The sequence below is a fragment of the Rutidosis leptorrhynchoides genome, chromosome 2, assembly GCF_046630445.1.
Source record: "Rutidosis leptorrhynchoides isolate AG116_Rl617_1_P2 chromosome 2, CSIRO_AGI_Rlap_v1, whole genome shotgun sequence".
NCBI classification, from domain to species: domain Eukaryota; kingdom Viridiplantae; phylum Streptophyta; class Magnoliopsida; order Asterales; family Asteraceae; genus Rutidosis; species Rutidosis leptorrhynchoides.
Window position 1 is genome coordinate 246,805,945 of NC_092334.1, and position 23,831 is coordinate 246,829,775.

Genomic DNA, 23,831 nt, shown 5'->3' on the forward strand with positions numbered 1-23,831 from the left:
TCATATTCTTTATATAAAAGGTTAGGTCTAGGAGGACTAACTCTAACAAGAATGTCCATCTGTTTGGTCGATAGCTCTTTTAATTACCCGTTAGGCGTAGCGGAAGATATACCCATAAAAATTGATAAATTCACTTTTCCCGCCGATTTCAAAATCTGAGAAATGAAAGAAAATGATAAAATACCTATGATATTAGGTCTACCATTTTTAAGAACATTCTCTTTTGAATTTCAAATGCAAACTAATACATATAGCTTGGGAACAGGTGACGATAGAATTACTTTAAAAAATCAACTTGATGTTGTCCTCACTTGTCCTGTTGTAAAATACGTAGAGTCATGTATTGAAGAAGAAATTGATGAATTTTTAGACACAAATGAATTTGTTTGTGAAATCAAAGAAGAAAACCTTGATGATGAATTTGAGGAACTAATGAACGGTGAAATAAATAAATTAATAGAAGATGAACATGAACCTATAACTGATGAATTAAGAATAAAACATTCCCTTGAAGCTCCACCGAAATTAGAATTAAAAGAATTACCTTTTCACATAGAATATGCTTTTTTAAAAAACAATTATGAACTTCTTGTAATCATTTCCTCTGAATTATCTAAAATTCAAAAAGAACAACTCTTAAACGTTCTAAAAAAGCATAAGAAGGCTTTCGCTTGGAAGACTTCTGATATTCCAGGAATTGATCCCACATTCTGTACTCATAAAATTTTATTAGAAGAAAAATCAGAACTCGTTATTCAAAGACAAAGTCGTTTAAATCCTAATATGGCGGAAGTAGTAAAAAAGAAAGCCTTAAAATTATTAAATGCATGAATAATTTATCCAATATCCGATAGCAAATGGGTTAGCCCAGTTCAGTGTGTGCCTAAAAAAGAAGGAACCACTGTTGTCCTAAATGAAAATAATGAATTAATTCCTACTCGAACCATTACTGGTTGGCGAGTTTGTATAGATTACCATAAACTAAATGAAACTACTCGAAAAGATCACTTTTCTCCTCCATTCATAGATCAAATGATTAAAAGATTAGCTGGAAAGGAATACTACTATTTCTTGGACGGTTTCTCTGGATATTTTCAAATTTCGATTGATCCTAAGGATCAAGAGAAAATACTTTCACTTGTCCTTTTGGCACTCTCGCCTATCGAAGAATGTCATTTGGGTTATGTAATGCCCCTGGCACTTTCCAAAGATGTATGACAGCTATCTTTCACGACATGGTGAAAGATTTTGTAAAAGTTTATATGGATGATTTATTTGTCTTTGGAACATCCTTTGATTCTTGCCTGTCCAAGCTTGATAAAATGCTTGCTTGTTGTGAAAACACAAACCTTGTTCTTAACTAGGAAAAATGTCATTCCATGGTGAAAGAAGGTAATGTTCTTGGTCGCAAAATCTCTAATAAAGGAATTGTAGTTGATAAAGCAAAAATCAAAGTCATTTCTAATCTTCCTGAACCTACTAATGTTAAATCTATTCGGAGTTTCTTAGGACATGCGGGATTTTATGGACGTTTTATTCAAGACTTCTCTAAAATTGCTCGTCAATAAACAAACTTTTAGAAAAAGACGCTCCCTTCGAATTTAACGATGATTGCAAGAAAGCTTTCTCTATCATTATATCACCCGATTGGTCTAAACCTTTCAAACTTATGTGTGATGCTAGTGATTACGCATTAGGAGTTTTTTTAGGGCAACGAAAAGATAAACATTTCCATCCAATCTGTTATGCTAGTAAAACATTATCCGGAGCTCAATTAATTTACACCACTACCGAAAAAGAACTTTTAGCTATAGTCTTTGCCCTTGATAATTTCGACCATATTTAATAATGAACAAAGTAACAATTTATACTGATCATTCTTCTCTTAAATATTTACTTAATAAACCCGACTCTAAAGCTCGACTCTAACGATGGGTTTTCCTCTTACAATAAATTGATATGCAAATTATTGACAAGAAAGGAGCTGAGAATCTTGCAGCAGATCATCTTTCACGTCTAGAAAATCCAAATCTAGATAAACTAGAAGAAATTCATGACACATTTCCTGATGAATGCCTAATGATGATTTCAGATGAATCTTATCCGTGATTTGCTGACTTTGCAAATTATCTAGCTTATAAACAATTAAGAAAAGATTTTAATTATCAGCAAAGAAAATAATTCTTCTCTGATTTGAAACACCACTTTTGGGAAAATCCTTACCTGTTCAAAGTAGGTCCCGATCAATTTACTCACCGCTTCTTTCATGGTAAAGAATCAAATGAAATCCTATTACAATGCCATAGTAGGGCATGGGGAGGACATTTTGGTGCTAACTACACGGCTCGCAAAGTTTTCGATGCATGATTTTATTGGCCTACCATATTCCGAGATGCTCATAAACTACTTCAAACATGTGATGCATGCCAAAGAGGAGGGAACTTCTCTAAACATGATGAAATGCCCCGTCAGAATATTCAAGAATGCGAAATATTTGATATGTGAGGTATTGACTTCATGGGACCATTTCCTTATTTCGAGAAAAACAAATACATTCTGGTAGCAGTTGACTACGTTTTTAAATGGGCTGAAGCAAAAGCTCTTCGTAAGAACGATTCACGAGTAGTGGTTGATTTTATAAAGAAATTATTTTATCGATTTGGTTTTCCTAAAGCTTTAATTAGTGACTGTGGAACCCATTTCGCTAATCAACTACTCGAAAAAGTTCTAAAAAGATATGGAGTTAATCATCATTTCTCTACATCTTACCATCCTCAAACAAGTGGTCAAGTTAAAAACACTAATCATGGATTAAAGAGAATTCTTGAGCTAACCGTTGAAAATAATCGTAAAATCTGGTCTCGAAAATTAGATGATGCATTATGGGTTTGTCGTACTGCATTTAAAATGCCTATAGGAACTACTCCTTTTAGGTTAGTTTATGGAAAAGCTTGTCATCTACCGGTAGAAATTGAACATCGTGCTTATTGGGCATTAAAACAATGCAACCTAGATTGTAAGGAAGCCGGAGAAAAATGACTTCTACTATAGAATCAACCCGACGAACTTAGAATTTTTGCTTACAAAAACTCATTATCCTTTAAAGAGAAAACTAAAAAATGTCATGATGCTCGTATTAAAAACATTAAGAGTTTTCAAATAGGAGATAAAGTTCTAATTTTTCAATCAAAATACAAATTTTCTCCTAGTAAGCTACGTTCTAGATGGTTAGGTCCTTTCACAGTTAAACAATCATTTCCAACTGAATATGTTGAATTATATAATAAGAAGGGTGAAGTTTTTAAAATTAATGGTTATCAATTAAAAATCTATTTTGAGAAAGATCACCTCCCAGTAGGGGAAGTAATTACCCGCAGTTTTATAAATTCTTAAAAACAATAATTTCTGTTTGTAAAGTTTGTATATTAATATTAAATTCTATTAAATTCAAAAACTTAGAAATCTTGGGAAGCCGCCGGCTAGGATAGTGAAGCCGCCGGCTTCGTCAATTCTACAAAAAGCTGCCACCGTCCAATCATAAAACACCTTTTGACCAGTAAGCCACTGACATGTCAGTCGAAGCTGTTGGCTTGGACTGTGAACGGTTATAATACCCTAATCTCCCTCTCTATTCATTTTCTTCATCCACAACTTTTAAAAATACTCTCAAACTTCAAAATTTGCAAGTTTTCTTCATCTACCTTTAAAATCTCCATGGCTGGAAGAGTAAGTTTCAATTTTTAAATCTGCATTGTTATCTTTTTATTTTTCTGTCAAAATGAAAACTGCCATGAACTTACTCTACAACTGCCATAAAGCCGCTGGGCATTGTCTATTGAAGCCGCTGAAATCATTCATAAAATTCGAATTCTTTGCTGTTTGCTAGTTTGTATGTCTAAGATTTGTTAGGAATTGTTTAGAAATCTACGTTTAGAATATGTAATCCGAATATATAAATGTTCAACCCTAAAATTGAATAATTAATTTTAAAAAGCACATAAAGCTGCCAGCTTTGTATCTTAAGCCGTCGGTTTCATCTTCATCTCCACGAACAAAATTAATGTTACCGTTAAATTGATTAAAACATATTGAAAAAATTGAAAGATCTTAGCAGGTTATGAAGCAGCCGACATGGTCAGATTAAGCCGCCGGCTTGGATATTAAAACAGATTTTGTTTATTTTTATTTTTAATGTTTGTTAATTTGTGTTAAAACAGAGAGTTAGAAACATACAGGAACCCGAGGAGGCTGAAATTCAGATTAACTGGGCTTCATTGCACGAATGGTTAAGATTTACTCAAGATGATCCTAGGATTTGTGTCATTGCGGTTAGGCTTAAGAGAATGTTACGTCAGCCCATGTTAGCACCGTATGTGATAGATTGGTCGGCCTTGAACTCTGCTGGGGTGTTGAATCACTTTCGTGAGATTTTGCGTACTGAGTATTTGGTTACGCTGGCTGATGGGAGGGGCGATGCCTGTTGTTATAGAGGAGTGGTTTAATCTGTTTTGTTTGAGCATGTCGATTTATCATGTTCTGATTTATGAGCTATTAGCTACAGCTGCTTGTTACCATCATTTCCAAAGTGTGACAAATGTTTCTTTCTTTCAGTTCCGTTTAGGTTGTCGACAGCAATTGATGAGTATGGTTAATATTGCGCAGGAGTTAGTTATTTATGGAGATTATGCTCATGCTGCTTGGTTTGAGGATTTCTTGTCTACTAATGCTATACATGGCCAGCCGGGGCCTAATTTAGAGGCGTTCGATTATAATGATGTGTAGAGGCAGTTTGGATTCCTGATCTTGATTTTCTTGGCATGATATTAGGCGGAAGCACATTGCTTTCCTGTATATGCAATGCTTCTAGGCCCTTCTCTCTCACATAATCTCCTTGAGAAAGGAAAATACTAAGAAGATGACTCAGCGAGAGTGTTGGTATTTGACTCAGATGTTTAACCGGTAGCCGATTAACATTCCTTATGGTGTAGCTGATTATTTATGCATGGAGCTAGGGGGAGGAAGCAGATGAGTGTCATTTGTGGTGGTCATTTTGTATCATGTATTGCTTAGTGGCTAGGGATTCAGGTTGCTGGTTTTGGTACGCTTGATGCTAAGGTTGGGATTGTTGGTGAGAGGATATGGTTAAATAGGAACGTTCTTTTGTGTGGGCCGAATGAGACGTTTGTTCCATATGTTCAGCTTGTGGGTCTGTTGATGCCTGCTATGCACCAACAGCATGTGCCGTATGCTGAGGCATCTAGTAGTCGTACGAGGGAGGGTTGTAGAGGTGGTGGTCATGGTGGTCCGAAGTATCTGGCTCGGGTGATTGAGATAATGACAGCCCTAAACACTAATCAAGGTGGGATGAGGTATTTGATGGAGAGACATCATAATGAGTTGATGGCTAAATGCCAAGCGGATAGGGATGCGTTTGATGAGCATAGGAGGGACACTAGGAATGAGTTTGGACGAGGAGATTACTCGGTGTAGTAGGGAGTCCATAATGATGAGAGGTACTATGATCGTTACCCAAGTATTGAGCCCTTTGACCCTACTTATTATGAGTCGCCACCGCCGTACTCTCCAGATGTTGCATTCTCACCAGCTCATCATGATTGTGCTTCTGCCTTAGCCTAGATAAGAGCATATGAGGAGGAGGAGGAAGAAACCAGGATGTTCCCATGATGATTTCTGTTATTTTATCATTATCTCATACATTTTTATTATTATTCTAATAATTCGTATTATTGGTCTGTAATAACTGCATTTATATTTTTATTATTTTATGCATGGAACTTATTAGGATTATTATAATTTTTCTATTATGGTTCTTTATTTGTCATAAGTATACGACAGTGATTCTGATGACTCGAAGAAAAGGCGACTAATGAAGCAGATAAAGATGCTTCCTGACTACATTATAAGCTCGAAAAGGGGAGACTTGCTTTTATTTTCTCACTTATACTTATGTTCTCTTTTTAAATTATATGCAATGGGGACATTGCAACTTTCTAAGTGTGGGATAGGAGATATTGAAATACACTTCAAAATATAAAGCAAGTACAAAATGTGCAAAAATGGTACAATTAAATTTTTTCTAGCATTTCACGTATATAAAAGGAGAAACCTTATGTAAATGACAAAGAAGAATTTAGGATTTTTAAATTATGTTAGCCTTTTTAATCTTACACCTTTTTAAGCCAGTTACCCAGGTCATGAGTACTAAGTATAAAGTATGAATGCTCCAGTTAGTTACCTTTAGAAGCTTTAGCCTTTAGAAAATCCAAATGAAACTTAATTACCACTCCTACCTTATTTTAGGTTATTAATACTAAATTTGAATCTTACTTTATCTTGTTTAGTTTTTATTCAAAAACTTATTTTTACAAAGAAATAATCAGTTTAAATTAAAATTTTAAGTATACTTAACTTTTATATTTAATGCTTGTGGCTTTTGACTTAGTTTGACCCAAAGTGGTTTTTCAAGATTCACTCATTAATATTAAAGTGTATAAATTCATAATAATAAAAACCATCATCCATCAATTAAGAATGCTTATGCATTCCACCCATGACAAAATGAAAAGTTATTATTATACTAATAATACTTTTAAGAGTTCATACATGAAACTCAAGAAAAGAAAAGCTCGTTGTAAATTATCTTATATATCTTTTTTATACCAAAAATTGTGAAACGATTACAAACTTATAGCCTCTACCATATGGTATAATAAGCATGGACCACTGAAGGTATAGAGCTTATTCTTATTGCACTTAAACTCCAAATTTCATGGACATGATTGTCATAAAAACTTCATCCATCTAATATTTCATCATTAAATCTTAACTTAATGTTTATGCACTATAATATTAATGTAGACAAGGGCATCAGTTTGGCTAATTAAGAAGTTAAAGTGGATAAACATACAAGTATAGATATGATTCTAAATATAATTAAAAATTTAATTCAAACTTAAAACTAAAAATGTTAGATTTATCTTTGTAAGAATCGGTGGGCGTAAATGATTACTAAACCCTATAAAGTTTGATTGATTTAGTACCAAGGGGTATCACTGAATTCTGATCGTATTTCAGCTTGTCCTAAGCTCTTAAGCGGTTCTTCCATAAATTTGTATCTGATATATTGTTCAGCAAGTTGTTCCACCGCCATATTTTCTAGCGACTAAGATGATCTATTGTGACCTTCTCTGCTCCTTTCTTGTCTTTAATCTATATACCAAATTCTTGTAAAAGCAAGATCCATCGTAGGTTTGACACCGCTATATATATATATTTTTTTGGTAAATACGTTGTGGAAGCATTATATTAATTAAACCCAATGTAACTTATAACTAATGTTAATTTAGTTCAACCGGTGCCACATGTCACTATAGTAAAATACATATTTAACCTGAAAAGACGTATCTACATAAGACACAGTTCAAAGTTAATTTTTATCAAAGCTAACTCTGGTCACATTCAGTTTTAAAACAAAGTAAGGTAACATCAGAGTTAAGTCTGGTCAAAAGTAACATCTTCATGCCGGTCTTCTCCCCAAAAGCAATGTCTACATAAGCTAACAAACTGCAGGGAGGAGATGGAGGGGAATTAGCATGAAGCTAAGTGATTTCAACTAACTACAGGTAATAATAGCATATATAAACCTTCATACTAATCATGTCACATAGTCCAACACATAAGCATTACCCAGTAGTTCAGTCAACAGAGACTCTGGCGGTCCGGCTGAACCATTAACCACCAGTTGATTGGACTGGGGTTTACCGGAAGTTCCTCCTACATACCGTGCTGCATAAATCATCCACACGCGATGAATGCGTCATTCAAACATAAACCACAAAGATTCTAATTAGGCAACCACATGAGGAACCCAACCCGCAGGTTGATCTCTCCTATCATATTAGGTTACCACAAGATTGGGATGACTAGGCTCCATCGATAACCATCAACTAACATCGAGTCATCACAGTAGTAGCATGTTAATTCTAACAAGCATGGAAATCTTAGAATAACAAGCTACTCTATGCTATCAATCTCTAGTTAGTTCCACTCACCGATTACCAGCAAACGAGAAGGTGTTCAGCTATCTAATCACAGAACCTTCTCTTTCTCCTTTTCTCCTGATAAAGACATGTAAATAAGTTAGTCATAACATCATAATCATCAATACACAAACGGGCAGCATAACGGCTAAATATCAAAAGCTAGTAATCTTTTCCACTGCTAAAGACCCTCGGTCGTCTATCAGAGACATTCGGCCGACTGTCCACACTCACTCGGCCGAGTGTGTAGTCACTCGGTTGATGGTCCTTACAGACACACTCGGCCTTGGGTCTACACACTCGGTTGATGGTCGAGACTATCGGTCGAGTGTCAAGAGACACTCGGCCATCTGCAGTTGAAGTTGAACTCAGCTACGGGTTTCACCCAAAATTCAGCAATACTTGCTCTAGAGCTCGATTATGACCTCAAAACTGACCAAATCAAAGACACTAAACATGTAGAAACATAAACCCACAAGATTTTGACTAAAACAATACAAAATCTAACCAATTTGACCCAAATTACAGTTTTTTGTAAAACCTAACACAAAATCATCATTTTCTCAAACATGAAAGCATAAATGTTTTGATTCTCACCTTGATAGAATTAGTAAATCACAAAGAACACGATGATATAAAAGATTCTAGTTCAAGAACAAGGATTTGAAATCTAGGGTTTGGTAGGTGAAGATGGTAAAGAACGAGAGTAGAGGTGATGTTCTAATGGAGGAAATGAGATAGAGCTTAACATTCTAGTCGTTTAATTTGGGATTAAATCCCATACCCCACAACACACGTGTATTTATCAGTTATATGATATCTTTCATACATCATTAGGTGACCCTAGCGAATAATTTAAATAAACAAACCTATTCTGTGAGCCTTGTCACGAACTGGTCCTAACCACATCATTAAATAATAATAAATACTGAAGGATAGCGCTCCCTCATTAATTCCTTGATTTCGAACGTCATGTTGGCACCTAATGAAATGTCCCGTTCTTATTGATTAAAAACGTTCCATATTAATTGATTTCGTTGCTAGGTTTTGACCTCTATATGAGACGTTTTTCAAAGACTGCATTCATTTTTAAACAAACCATAACCTTTATTTCATCAATAAAGGTTTAAAAAGCTTTACGTAGATTATCAAATAATGATAATCTAAAATATCCTGTTTACACACGACCATTACATAATGGTTTACAATACAAATATGTTACAACAAAATAAGTTTCTTGAATGCAGTTTTTACACAATATCATACAAGCATGGACTCCAAATCTTGTCCTTATTTAAGTATGCGACAGCGGAAGCTCTTAATAATCACCTGAGAATAAACATGCTTAAAACGTCAACAAAAATGTTGGTGAGTTATAGGTTTAACCTATATATATCAAATCGTAACAATAGACCACAAGATTTCATATTTCAATACACATCCCATACATAGAGATAAAAATCATTCATATGGTGAACACCTGGTAACCGACAATAACAAGATGCATATATAAGAATATCCCCATCATTCCGGGACACCCTTCGGATATGATATAAATTTCGAAGTACTAAAGCATCCGGTACTTTGGATGGGGTTTGTTAGGCCCAATAGATCTATCTTTAGGATTCGCGTCAATTAGGGTGTCTGTTCCCTAATTCTTAGATTACCAGACTTAATAAAAAGGGGCATATTCGATTTCGATAATTCAACCATAGAATGTAGTTTCACGTACTTGTGTCTATTTTGTAAATCATTTATAAAACCTGCATGTATTCTCATCCCAAAAATATTAGATTTTAAAAGTGGGACTATAACTCACTTTCACAGATTTTTACTTCGTCGGGAAGTAAGACTTGGCCACTGGTTGATTCACGAACCTATAACAATATATACATATATATCAAAGTATGTTCAAAATATATTTACAACACTTTTAATATATTTTGATGTTTTAAGTTTATTAAGTCAGCTGTCCTCGTTAGTAACCTACAACTAGTTGTCCACAGTTAGATGTACAGAAATAAATCGATAAATATTATCTTGAATCAATCCACGACCCAGTGTATACGTATCTCAGTATTGATCACAACTCAAACTATATATATTTTGGAATCAACCTCAACCCTGTATAGCTAACTCCAACATTCACATATAGAGTGTCTATGGTTGTTCCGAAATATATATAGATGTGTCGACATGATAGGTCGAAACATTGTATACGTGTCTATGGTATCTCAAGATTACATAATATATAATACAAGTTGATTAAGTTATGGTTGGAATAGATTTGTTACCAATTTTCACGTAGCTAAAATGAGAAAAATTATCCAATCTTGTTTTACCCATAACTTCTTCATTTTAAATCCGTTTTGAGTGAATCAAATTGCTATGGTTTCATATTGAACTCTATTTTATGAATCTAAACAAAAAAAGTATAGGTTTCTAGTCGGAAAAATAAGTTACAAGTCGTTTTTGTAAAGGTAGTCATTTCAGTCGAAAGAACGACGTCTAGATGACCATTTTAGAAAACATACTTCCACTTTGAGTTTAACCATAATTTTTGGATATAGTTTCATGTTCATAATAAAAATCATTTTCTCAGAATAACAACTTTTAAATCAAAGTTTATCATAGTTTTTAATTAACTAACCCAAAACAGCCCGCGGTGTTACTACGACGGCGTAAATCCGGTTTTATGGTGTTTTTCGTGTTTCCAGGTTTTAAATCATTAAGTTAGCATATCATATAGATATAGAACATATGTTTAGTTGATTTTAAAAGTCAAGTTAGAAGGATTAACTTTTGTTTGCGAACAAGTTTAGAATTAACTAAACTATGTTCTAGTGATTACAAGTTTAAACCTTCGAATAAGATAGCTTTATATGTATGAATCGAATGATGTTATGAACATCATTACTACCTTAAGTTCCTTGGATGAACCTACTGGAAAAGAGAAAAATGGATCTAGCTTCAATGGATCCTTGGATGGCTCAAAGTTCTTGAAGCAAAATCATGACACGAAAACAAGTTCAAGTAAGATCATCACTTGAAATAAGATTGTTATAGTTATAGAAATTGAACCAAAGTTTGAATATGATTATTACCTTGTATTAGAATGATAACCTACTGTAAGAAACAAAGATTTCTTGAGGTTGGATGATCACCTTACAAGATTGGAAGTGAGCTAGCAAACTTGAAAGTATTCTTGATTTTATGAAACTAGAACTTTTGGAATTTATGAAGAACACTTAGAACTTGAAGATAGAACTTGAGAGAGTTCAATTAGATGAAGAAAATTGAAGAATGAAAGTGTTTGTAGGTGTTTTTGGTCGTTGGTGTGTGGATTAGATATAAAGGATATGTAATTTTGTTTTCATGTAAATAAGTCATGAATGATTACTCATATTTTTGTAATCTTATGAGATATTTCATGCTAGTTGCCAAATGATGGTTCCCACATGTGTTAGGTGACTCACATGGGCTGCTAAGAGCTGATCATTGGAGTGTATATACCAATAGTACATACATCTAAAAGCTGTGTATTGTACGAGTACGAATACGGGTGCATACGAGTAGAATTGTTGATGAAACTGAACGAGAATGTAATTGTAAGCATTTTTGTTAAGTAGAAGTATTTTGATAAGTGTATTGAAGTCTTTCAAAAGTGTATAAATACATATTAAAACACTACATGTATATACATTTTAACTGAGTCGTTAAGTCATCGTTAGTCGTTACATGTAAGTGTTGTTTTGAAACCTTTAGGTTAACGATCTTGTTAAATGTTGTTAACCCAATGTTTATAATAACAAAAGAGATTTTAAATTATTATATTATCATGATATTATGATGTACGAATATCTCTTAATATGATATATATACATTAAATGTCGTTACAACGATAAACGTTACATATATGTCTCGTTTCAAAGTCATTAAGTTAGTAGTCTTGTTTTTACATATGTAGTTCATTGTTAATATAATTAATGATATGTTTACTTATCATAATATCATGTTAACTATATATATAACCATATATATGTCATCATATAGTTTTTTACAAGTTTTAACGTTCATGAATCACCGGTCAACTTGGGTGGTCAATTGTCTATATGAAACCTATTTCAATTAATCAAGTCTTAACAAGTTTGATTGCTTAACATGTTGGAAACATTTAATCATGTAAACATCAATCTCAATTAATATATATAAACATGGAAAAGTTCGGGTCACTACAGTACCTACCCGTTAAATAAATTTCGTCCCGAAATTTTAAGCTGTTGAAGGTGTTGACGAATCTTCTGGAAATAGATGCGGGTATTTCTTCTTCATCTGATCTTCACGCTCCCAGGTGAACTCGGGTCCTCTACGAGCATTCCATCGAACCTTAACAATTGGTATCTTGTTTTGCTTAAGTCTTTTAACCTCACGATCCATTATTTCGACGGGTTCTTCGATGAATTGGAGTTTTTCGTTGATTTGGATTTCATCTAACGGAATAGTGAGATCTTCTTTAGCAAAACATTTCTTCAAATTCGAGACGTGGAAAGTGTTATGTACAGCCACGAGTTGTTGAGGTAACTCAAGTCGGTAAGCTACTGGTCCGACACGATCAATAATCTTGAATGGTCCAATATACCTTGGATTTAATTTCCCTCGTTTACCAAATCGAACAACGCCTTTCCAAGGTGAAACTTTAAGCATGACCATCTCTCCAATTTCAAATTCTATATCTTTTCTTTTAATGTCAGCGTAGCTCTTTTGTCGACTTTGGGCGGTTTTCAACCGTTGTTGAATTTGGATGATCTTCTCGGTAGTTTCTTGTATAATCTCCGGACCCGTAATCTGTCTATCCCCCACCTCACTCCAACAAATCGGAGACCTGCACTTTCTACCATAAAGTGCTTCAAACGGCGCCATCTCAATGCTTGAATGGTAGCTGTTGTTGTAGGAAAATTCTGCTAACGGTAGATGTCGATCCCAACTGTTTCCGAAATCAATAACACATGCTCGTAGCATGTCTTCAAGCGTTTGTATCGTCCTTTCGCTCTGCCCATCAGTTTGTGGATGATAGGCAGTACTCATGTCTAGACGAGTTCCTAATGCTTGCTGTAATGTCTGCCAGAATCTTGAAATAAATCTGCCATCCCTATCAGAGATAATAGAGATTGGTATTCCATGTCTGGAGACGACTTCCTTCAAATACAGTCGTGCTAACTTCTCCATCTTGTCATCTTCTCTTATTGGTAGGAAGTGTGCTGATTTGGTGAGACGATCAACTATTACCCAAATAGTATCAAAACCACTTGCAGTCCTTGGCAATTTAGTGATGAAATCCATGGTAATGTTTTCCCATTTCCATTCCGGGATTTCGGGTTGTTGAAGTAGACCTGATGGTTTCTGATGCTCAGCTTTGACCTTAGAACACGTCAAACATTCTCCTACGTATTTAGCAACATCGGCTTTCATACCCGGCCACCAAAAATGTTTCTTGAGATCCTTGTACATCTTCCCCGTTCCAGGATGTATTGAGTATCTGGTTTTATGAGCTTCTCTAAGTACCATTTCTCTCATATCTCCAAATTTTGGTACCCAAATCCTTTCAGCCCTATACCGAGTTCCGTCTTCCCGAATATTAAGATGCTTCTCCGATCCTTTGGGTATTTCATCCTTTAAATTTCCCTCTTTTAAAACTCCTTGTTGCGCCTCCTTTATTTGAGTAGTAATGTTATTATGAATCATTATATTCATAGATTTTACTCGAATGGGTTCTCTGTCCTTCCTGCTCAAGGCATCGGCTACCACATTTGCCTTCCCCGGGTGGTAACGAATCTCAAAGTCGTAATCATTCAATAATTCAATCCACCTACGCTGCCTCATATTCAGTTGTTTCTGATTAAATATGTGTTGAAGACTTTTGTGGTCGGTATATATAATACTTTTGACCCCATATAAGTAGTGCCTCCAAGTCTTTAATGCAAAAACAACCGCGCCTAATTCCAAATCATGCGTCGTATAATTTTGTTCGTGAATCTTCAATTGTCTAGACGCATAAGCAATCACCTTCGTTCGTTGCATTAATACACAACCGAGACCTTGCTTTGATGCATCACAATAAATCACAAAATCATCATTCCCTTCAGGCAATGACAATATAGGTGCCGTAGTTAGCTTTTTCTTCAATAACTGAAACGCTTTCTCTTGTTCATCATTCCATTCAAATTTCTTCCCTTTATGCGTTAATGCAGTCAAGGGTTTTACTATTCTGGAAAAGTCTTAGATGAACCTTCTGTAGTAACCAGCTAGTCCTAAAAACTGGCGTATGTGTTTCGGAGTTTTCGGGGTTTCCCACTTTTCAACAGTTTCTATCTTTGCCGGATCCACCTTAATACCTTCTTTGTTCACTATGTGACCGAGGAATTGAACTTCTTCCAACCAAAATGCACACTTTGAAAACTTAGCGTACAATTCTTCCTTCCTCAATACTTCTAACACCTTTCTCAAATGTTCACCGTGTTCTTGGTCATTCTTTGAGTAAATAAGTATGTCATCAATGAAAACAATGACAAACTTGTCAAGGTATGGTCCACACACTCGGTTCATAAGGTCCATGAACACAGCTGGTGCATTAGTTAAACCAAACGGCATGACCATAAACTCGTAATGACCGTAACGTGTTCTGAAAGCAGTCTTTGGAATATCATCTTCTTTCACCCGCATTTGATGATACCCGGAACGTAAGTCAATCTTTGAATAAACAGACGAGCCTTGTAGTTGATCAAATAAGTCGTCGATTCTCGGTAGTGGGTAGCGGTTCTTGATGGTAAGTTTGTTCAACTCTCGGTAGTCGATACACAACCTGAATGTACCATCTTTCTTCTTGACAAACAAAACAGGAGCTCCCCACGGTGATGTGCTTGGTCGAATGAAACCACGCTCTAAAAGTTCTTGTAATTGGCTTTGCAGTTCTTTCATCTCGCTGGGTGCGAGTCTGTAAGGAGCACGAGCTATTGGTGCAGCTCCTGGTACAAGATCTATTTGAAATTCAACGGATCGATGTGGGGGTAATCCCGGTAATTCTTTCGGAAATACATCGGGAAATTCTTTTGCAATGGGAACATCATTGATGCTCTTTTCTTCAGTTTGTACTTTCTCGACGTGTGCTAGAACAGCATAGCAACCTTTTCTTATTAGTTTTTGTGCCTTCAAATTACTAATAAGATGTAGCTTCGTGTTGCCCTTTTCTCCGTACACCATTAAGGGTTTTCCTTTTTCTCGTATAATGCGAATTGCATTTTTGTAACAAACGATCTCCGCTTTCACTTCTTTCAACCAGTCCATACCGATTATCACATCAAAACTCCCTAACTCTACTGGTATCAAATCAATCTTAAATGTTTCACTAACCAGTTTAATTTCTCGATTCCGACATATATTATCTGCTGAAATTAATTTACCATTTGCTAATTCGAGTAAAAATTTACTATCCAAAGGCGTCAATGGACAACTTAATTTAGCACAAAAATCTCTACTCATATAGCTTCTATCCGCACCCGAATCAAATAAAACGTAAGCAGATTTATTGTCAATAAGAAACGTACCCGTAACAAGCTCCGGGTCTTCCTGTGCCTCTACCGCATTAATATTGAAAACTCTTCCACGGCCTTGTCCATTCGTGTTCTCCTGGTTCGGGCAATTTCTAATAATGTGGCCTGGTTTTCCACATTTATAACAAACTACATTGGCATAACTTGCTCCGACACTACTTGCTCCGCCATTACTCGTTCCGACACCATTTGTTCCTTTCGTTCTATTAACCCCTGGTCCGTAGACCTCACACTTCGCCGCGCTATGACCATTTCTTTTACACTTGTTGCAAAATTTGGTGCAGAACCCCGAGTGATTCTTTTCACACCTTTGGCATAGTTGCTTCTGATTGTTGTTGTTGTTGCGGTTATTATTGTTGTTGGGATGATTGTTGTAGTTGCTGTTGTTGTTGTTGTTGTTGTTGTTGGGCCGTTTGTTGTAGTTGCGATTGATGTTGCGATTGTTGGGATAATTGTTGCGATTATTGTTGTAATTGCTGTTGTTGTTGTATTGGTGATTCTTATCACCGTTTTCCTCCCACTTTCTTTTGACTTGCTTCACATTGGCCTCTTCAGCAGTCTGTTCTTTAATTCTTTCTTCAATCTGGTTCACTAGTTTGTGAGCCATTCTACATGCCTGTTGTATGGAGGCGGGCTCGTGTGAACTTATATCTTCTTGGATTCTTTCCGGTAATCCTTTCACAAACGCGTCGATCTTCTCTTCCTCATCTTCGAATGCTCCCGGACACAATAGGCACAATTCTGTGAATCGTCTTTCGTACGTGGTAATATCAAATCCTTGGGTTCGTAACCCTCTAAGTTCTGTCTTGAGCTTATTGACCTCGGTTCTGGGACGGTACTTCTCGTTCATCAAGTGCTTGAATGCTGACCACGGTAGTGCGTACGCATCATCTTGTCCCACTTGCTCTAGATAGGTATTCCACCATGTTAACGCAGAACCTGTGAAGGTATGCGTAGCGTACTTCACTTTGTCCTCTTCAGTACACTTACTTATGGCAAACACCGATTCAACCTTCTCGGTCCACCGTTTCAATCCGATCGGTCCTTCGGTTCCATCAAATTCCAAAGGTTTGCAGGCAGTGAATTCTTTGTAGGTGCATCCTACACGATTTCCTGTACTGCTAGATCCAAGGTTATTGTTGGTATGTAGCGCAGCCTGTACTGCGGCTATGTTTGAAGCTAGAAAAGTACGGAATTCCTCTTCATTCATATTCACAGTGTGTCGAGTAGTCGGTGCCATTTCCTTCAAAATAGTTAAATGGAACAAGTTAATCATACAGAATATTAAGAGTAGTTAATAGTATTTCGTAGCATAATATGAACTCATTTATAAAAGCTTTTTCTTCATATTAGCGTTTTATAAGTTTAAATTCGGGTAGTACCTACCCGTTAAGTTCATACTTAGTAGCTAATATACAATTCAACTACTACAATTCTATATGAAAAACTGATTATAATAATATTTCGCGTTTAAACTTTTATACAATATTTTACAAACTTACAATACCGCTTATTTTACATAAAGCATGAAATATAGCACACAATAACTTTGATACAAGATAGTTGTGAAGACAATTCTAGCTAGTACACAAGTCGTTCAGCAAAGGCAATAAAGACACGTAATTCATACGTCCAGAAACAAGTCATGCATTCTGGTTTTACTAGGACTACTTCCCATCCTTGGTCTTGTGCAACATAACCGTTATGGCCGTTGATAAGACAGCGTGTTGTAACGTCATCAAAGGGACGAGGGTTACGTAATGTCCAACAGTCCCGTAATAATCTAAAAACCTCATTTCTTACCCCAATTACCGACTCCGTCACTTGTGGAAACGTTTTGTTTAATAGTTGTAGCCCGATGTTCTTGTTCTCACTTTGGTGAGAAGCGAACATTACTAATCCGTAAGCATAACATGCTTCTTTATGTTGCATGTTAGCCGCTTTTTCTAAATCACGAAGTCCAATATTCGGATATATTGAGTCAAAATAATTTCTTAACCCGTTGCGTAAAATAGCATTTGGGTTCCCCGCAATATATGCGTCAAAGTAAACACATCGTAACTTATGGGTTTCCCAATGTGATATCCCCCATCTTTCAAACGAAAGTCTCTTATAAACCAAGACATTCTTGGAACGTTCTTCGAATGTCTTACAAACTGATCTCGCCTTAAATAGTTGTGCCGAAGAATTCTGGCCGACTCTAGACAAGATTTCATCAATCATGTCTCCGGGTAGGTCTCTTAAAATATTGGGTTGTCTATCCATTTTGTGTTTTTAAACTGTAAAATAGACAAGAGTTAGATTCATAAAAAAAATACTTATTAATACAAGCAATTTTTACATATATCATAAAGCATAAGAACACTATATTCCATATATTACACCACACGAATACAACTATCTTATTCTGACTCGCTCGTTTCTTCTTCTTTGGTTTTGGTTCGTTTTGCCAAGTTTCTAGGGATATATGATGTTCCCCAAATACGAGCCGTCGTTGTCCACATTGGTTTAGAAAAACCTGGTGGTTTAGAGGTTCCCGGGTCATTGTTACAACTTAAGGACTTCGGGGGTTGACGATACATATAAAGTTCATCGGGGTTGGAATTAGATTTCTCTATTTTTATGCCCTTTCTCTTATTATTTTCTTTTGCCTTTTTAAATTCAGTTGGGGTAATTTCTATAACATCATCGGAATTCTCGTCGGAATCCGATTCATCGGAGAATTGGTAATCCTCCCAATATTTTGCTTCCTTGGCGGAAACACCATTGACCATAATTAACTTTGGTCGGTTGGTTGAGGATTTTCTTTTACTTAACCGTTTTATTATTTCCCCCACCGGTTCTATTTCTTCATCCGGTTCCGATTCTTCTTCCGGTTCCGATTCTTCTTCCGGTTCCGACTCTTCTTCCGGTTCCTCTTCGGGAACTTGTGAATCAGTCCACAAATCATTCCAATTTACATTTGACTCTTCATTATTATTAGGTGAGTCAATGGGACTTGTTCTAGAGGTAGACATCTATCACATAATATCAAACACGTTAAGAGATTAATATATCACATAATATTCATATGTTAAAAATATATAGTTTCCAACAAAAATGTTAAGCAATCATTTTTAAAGAAAACACGGTCGAAGTCCAGACTCACTAATGCATCCTACAAACTCGATAAGACACACTAATGCAAATTTTCTGGTTCTCTAAGACCAACGCTCGGATACCAACTGAAATGTCCCGTTCTTATTGATTAAAAACGTTCCATATTAATTGATTTCGTTGCTAGGTTTTGACCTCTATATGAGACGTTTTTCAAAGACTGCATTCATTTTTAAACAAACCATAACCTTTATTTCATCAATAAAGGTTTAAAAAGCTTTACGTAGATTATCAAATAATGATAATCTAAAATATCCTGTTTACACACGACCATTACATAATGGTTTACAATACAAATATGTTACAACAAAATAAGTTTCTTGAATGCAGTTTTTACACAATATCATACAAGCATGGACTCCAAATCTTGTCCTTATTTAAGTATGCGACAGCGGAAGCTCTTAATAATCACCTGAGAATAAACATGCTTAAAACGTCAACAAAAATGTTGGTGAGTTATAGGTTTAACCTATATATATCAAATCGTAACAATAGACCACAAGATTTCATATTTCAATACACATCCCATACATAGAGATAAAAATCATTCATATGGTGAACACCTGGTAACCGACAATAACAAGATGCATATATAAGAATATCCCCATCATTCCGGGACACCCTTCGGATATGATATAAATTTCGAAGTACTAAAGCATCCGGTACTTTGGATGGGGTTTGTTAGGCCCAATAGATCTATCTTTAGGATTCGCGTCAATTAGGGTGTCTGTTCCCTAATTCTTAGATTACCAGACTTAATAAAAAGGGGCATATTCGATTTCGATAATTCAACCATAGAATGTAGTTTCACGTACTTGTGTCTATTTTGTAAATCATTTATAAAACCTGCATGTATTCTCATCCCAAAAATATTAGATTTTAAAAGTGGGACTATAACTCACTTTCACAGATTTTTACTTCGTCGGGAAGTAAGACTTGGCCACTGGTTGATTCACGAACCTATAACAATATATACATATATATCAAAGTATGTTCAAAATATATTTACAACACTTTTAATATATTTTGATGTTTTAAGTTTATTAAGTCAGCTGTCCTCGTTAGTAACCTACAACTAGTTGTCCACAGTTAGATGTACAGAAATAAATCGATAAATATTATCTTGAATCAATCCACGACCCAGTGTATACGTATCTCAGTATTGATCACAACTCAAACTATATATATTTTGGAATCAACCTCAACCCTGTATAGCTAACTCCAACATTCACATATAGAGTGTCTATGGTTGTTCCGAAATATATATAGATGTGTCGACATGATAGGTCGAAACATTGTATACGTGTCTATGGTATCTCAAGATTACATAATATATAATACAAGTTGATTAAGTTATGGTTGGAATAAATTTGTTACCAATTTTCACGTAGCTAAAATGAGAAAAATTATCCAATCTTGTTTTACCCATAACTTCTTCATTTTAAATCCGTTTTGAGTGAATCAAATTGCTATGGTTTCATATTGAACTCTATTTTATGAATCTAAACAAAAAAAGTATAGGTTTCTAGTCGGAAAAATAAGTTACAAGTCGTTTTTGTAAAGGTAGTCATTTCAGTCGAAAGAACGACGTCTAGATGACCATTTTAGAAAACATACTTCCACTTTGAGTTTAACCATAATTTTTGGATATAGTTTCATGTTCATAATAAAAATAATTTTCTCAGAATAACAACTTTTAAATCAAAGTTTATCATAGTTTTTAATTAACTAACCCAAAACAGCCCGCGGTGTTACTACGACGGCGTAAATCCGGTTTTATGGTGTTTTTCGTGTTTCCAGGTTTTAAATCATTAAGTTAGCATATCATATAGATATAGAACATGTGTTTAGTTGATTTTAAAAGTCAAGTTAGAAGGATTAACTTTTGTTTGCGAACAAGTTTAGAATTAACTAAACTATGTTCTAGTGATTACAAGTTTAAACCTTCGAATAAGATAGCTTTATATGTATGAATCGAATGATGTTATGAACATCATTACTACCTTAAGTTCCTTGGATGAACCTACTGGAAAAGAGAAAAATGGATCTAGCTTCAATGGATCCTTGGATGGCTCAAAGTTCTTGAAGCAAAATCATGACACGAAAACAAGTTCAAGTAAGATCATCACTTGAAATAAGATTGTTATAGTTATAGAAATTGAACCAAAGTTTGAATATGATTATTACCTTGTATTAGAATGATAACCTACTGTAAGAAACAAAGATTTCTTGAGGTTGGATGATCACCTTACAAGATTGGAAGTGAGCTAGCAAACTTGAAAGTATTCTTGATTTTATGAAACTAGAACTTTTGGAATTTATGAAGAACACTTAGAACTTGAAGATAGAACTTGAGAGAGTTCAATTAGATGAAGAAAATTGAAGAATGAAAGTGTTTGTAGGTGTTTTTGGTCGTTGGTGTGTGGATTAGATATAAAGGATATGTAATTTTGTTTTCATGTAAATAAGTCATGAATGATTACTCATATTTTTGTAATCTTATGAGATATTTCATGCTAGTTGCCAAATGATGGTTCCCACATGTGTTAGGTGACTCACATGGGCTGCTAAGAGCTGATCATTGGAGTGTATATACCAATAGTACATACATCTAAAAGCTGTGTATTGTACGAGTACGAATACGGGTGCATACGAGTAGAATTGTTGATGAAACTGAACGAGAATGTAATTGTAAGCATTTTTGTTAAGTAGAAGTATTTTGATAAGTGTATTGAAGTCTTTCAAAAGTGTATAAATACATATTAAAACACTACATGTATATACATTTTAACTGAGTCGTTAAGTCATCGTTAGTCGTTACATGTAAGTGTTGTTTTGAAACCTTTAGGTTAACGATCTTGTTAAATGTTGTTAACCCAATGTTTATAATAACAAAAGAGATTTTAAATTATTATATTATCATGATATTATGATGTACGAATATCTCTTAATATGATATATATACATTAAATGTCGTTACAACGATAAACGTTACATATATGTCTCGTTTCAAAGTCATTAAGTTAGTAGTCTTGTTTTTACATATGTAGTTCATTGTTAATATAATTAATGATATGTTTACTTATCATAATATCATGTTAACTATATATATAACCATATATATGTCATCATATAGTTTTTTACAAGTTTTAACGTTCGTGAATCACCGGTCAACTTGGGTGGTCAATTGTCTATATGAAACCTATTTCAATTAATCAAGTCTTAACAAGTTTGATTGCTTAACATGTTGGAAACATTTAATCATGTAAACATCAATCTCAATTAATATATATAAACATGGAAAAGTTCGGGTCACTACACCTAAGCTGTGCCGCCACTCAACCAGCAACATTAAAATCTGCTTCTTCCTCAACTTGGTGACTTTCCTGTCCACTATTCTAATCGACTCTTCGACTAATTTCTGATTTTCGTCTTCGACTCTACACTTTCCCAAATAGCACACATTGAACGTATTGTGAAGTCCTGCTAACTCGGAAGGAAGATCTAAGACTACAGTTTGATCATTCAAAATATCTCTGATCGAAAAACGCCCAATAAACCTTGGCGCTAACTTACCACGTTTACCGAACTTGATAACCCCTTTCCACGGTGAGACTTTCAGGTATACACGATCACCTACATCAAATGTCATCGAACGTCTACACGGATCAGCATACATTTTTTGTCCATCTTTGGCTGCTTTTAATTTCTCACGTGCAATTTCAACCTTTTCTGCGTTTATCTGAACAATTGCATGACCTGCAAATTATTTCTCACCAGCTTCTAACCAACACGTAGGAGTTCTACACTTACGACCCTACAACATTTCATACGGCGGCATTCCGATACTCGAATGATAAGAATTGTTGTAAGAAAACTCTATCAATGGAAGATGTGAATCCCAAGAACCACAATATTCTAAAACACATGCTCTCAACATATCTTCTAGTGTCTGAATCGTTCATTCACTTTGACTGTCTGTCTGTGGATGATAGGTTGTACTTAGGTTCACTCGTGTACCTAAATTTTGTTGTAAACTATTCCAAAAGCTCAATACAAACCTAGTATCCCTGTCAAAAACTATTGACAACGGTACACCATGTCGACTAATGATCTCTTTCAAGTACAACTAAGCCAAATCACTCAATGAAGCGGTTTCATGGGGAATTTCCAATTGTCACGCAGATCATGTCATGTCCTTTCTGAGTTCGGGGTAACTTGGTTACAAAATCCATAGTAACATGATCCCATTTCCACTGAGGATTTTCCAATTGTCGAAGAGACCCATACAACTTCTGATGTTCTGCTTTAACTTGCGCACAAATATGACATTTCTCAAAGAAATTTGCAACATCTATCTTCATTGTCGGCCACCAATACAATCTTTTCAAATCTCTATACATCTTTATACTACCTAGATGCACTGTCAATCTAGAGTTATGTGCTTCTGTAAGGATCAAATCCCTCAAATCTCTAAGAAATTGTACCCAAATGCGGTCTTTATAGGACTTTAATCCTCTATAATCATTGTATAGGTCAAATTTTCTTTTGGTCATTTGTTCAGTCTTTAAGTTTTCATCATTCAAAACTACTAATTGGACGGTTTTGAATCGGCGCCCACATTTGCTTTTCCCGGATGATATTTAATCTCACAATCATAGTCTTAAATCAGTTCTTGCCATCGCCGTTGACGAATATTCAATTCTTTCTGCGAAAAGATATAATTCGATTCTGGTCAAGAGATTCTGGGCCGCTCGGTAACAATAGATCATTCGAGTGACTTGCATGGTAGTAACGAAGTTTGGGCAAGATTGTACAACATCTTTGTTAAGAATTATAACCCGAACATTCTTAAAACTAGAAGCTTACTATAAGTAGAAGCTTTCCATAAATAATAAGTTTCCAAATATAGAAACTTTTGAGAAATAATAACTTTTCTCAAAAAATGGTCACTGTTAATATAGTTTACTATATTAATAAACAAACTTATGTCTATTAGACATTAACT

General features: G+C 35.1%; 1 protein-coding gene across 1 annotated transcript; it reads right to left on the reverse strand.

Annotated features, from left to right (window-relative positions):
- Positions 1 to 22,221: 22,221 nt before the first annotated feature.
- LOC139888629 (uncharacterized) lies at positions 22,222 to 23,379 on the reverse strand. The gene is made up of 3 exons (XM_071871627.1): positions 23,065 to 23,379; positions 22,422 to 22,565; positions 22,222 to 22,263 (listed from the first exon to the last, which is right to left on the reverse strand). The coding sequence occupies exons 1-3, from the start codon at positions 23,377 to 23,379 to the stop codon at positions 22,222 to 22,224; spliced, it is 501 nt and encodes a 166-aa protein (XP_071727728.1).
- Between the last annotated feature and the right edge of the window lie 452 nt (positions 23,380 to 23,831).

Coding starts and splice junctions, on each gene's coding strand:
- LOC139888629 (XM_071871627.1), bottom strand. CDS start 23,379: ATGACCAAAAGAAAATTTGACCTATACAATGATTATAGAGGATTAAAG. Junction 22,566..23,064: donor CTCAGTGGAAATGGGATCAT/GTTACTATGGAT, acceptor GCAATTGTTCAG/ATAAACGCAGAAAAGGTTGA. Junction 22,264..22,421: donor AAGTCTCACCGTGGAAAGGG/GTTATCAAGTTC, acceptor GGGAAAGTGTAG/AGTCGAAGACGAAAATCAGA.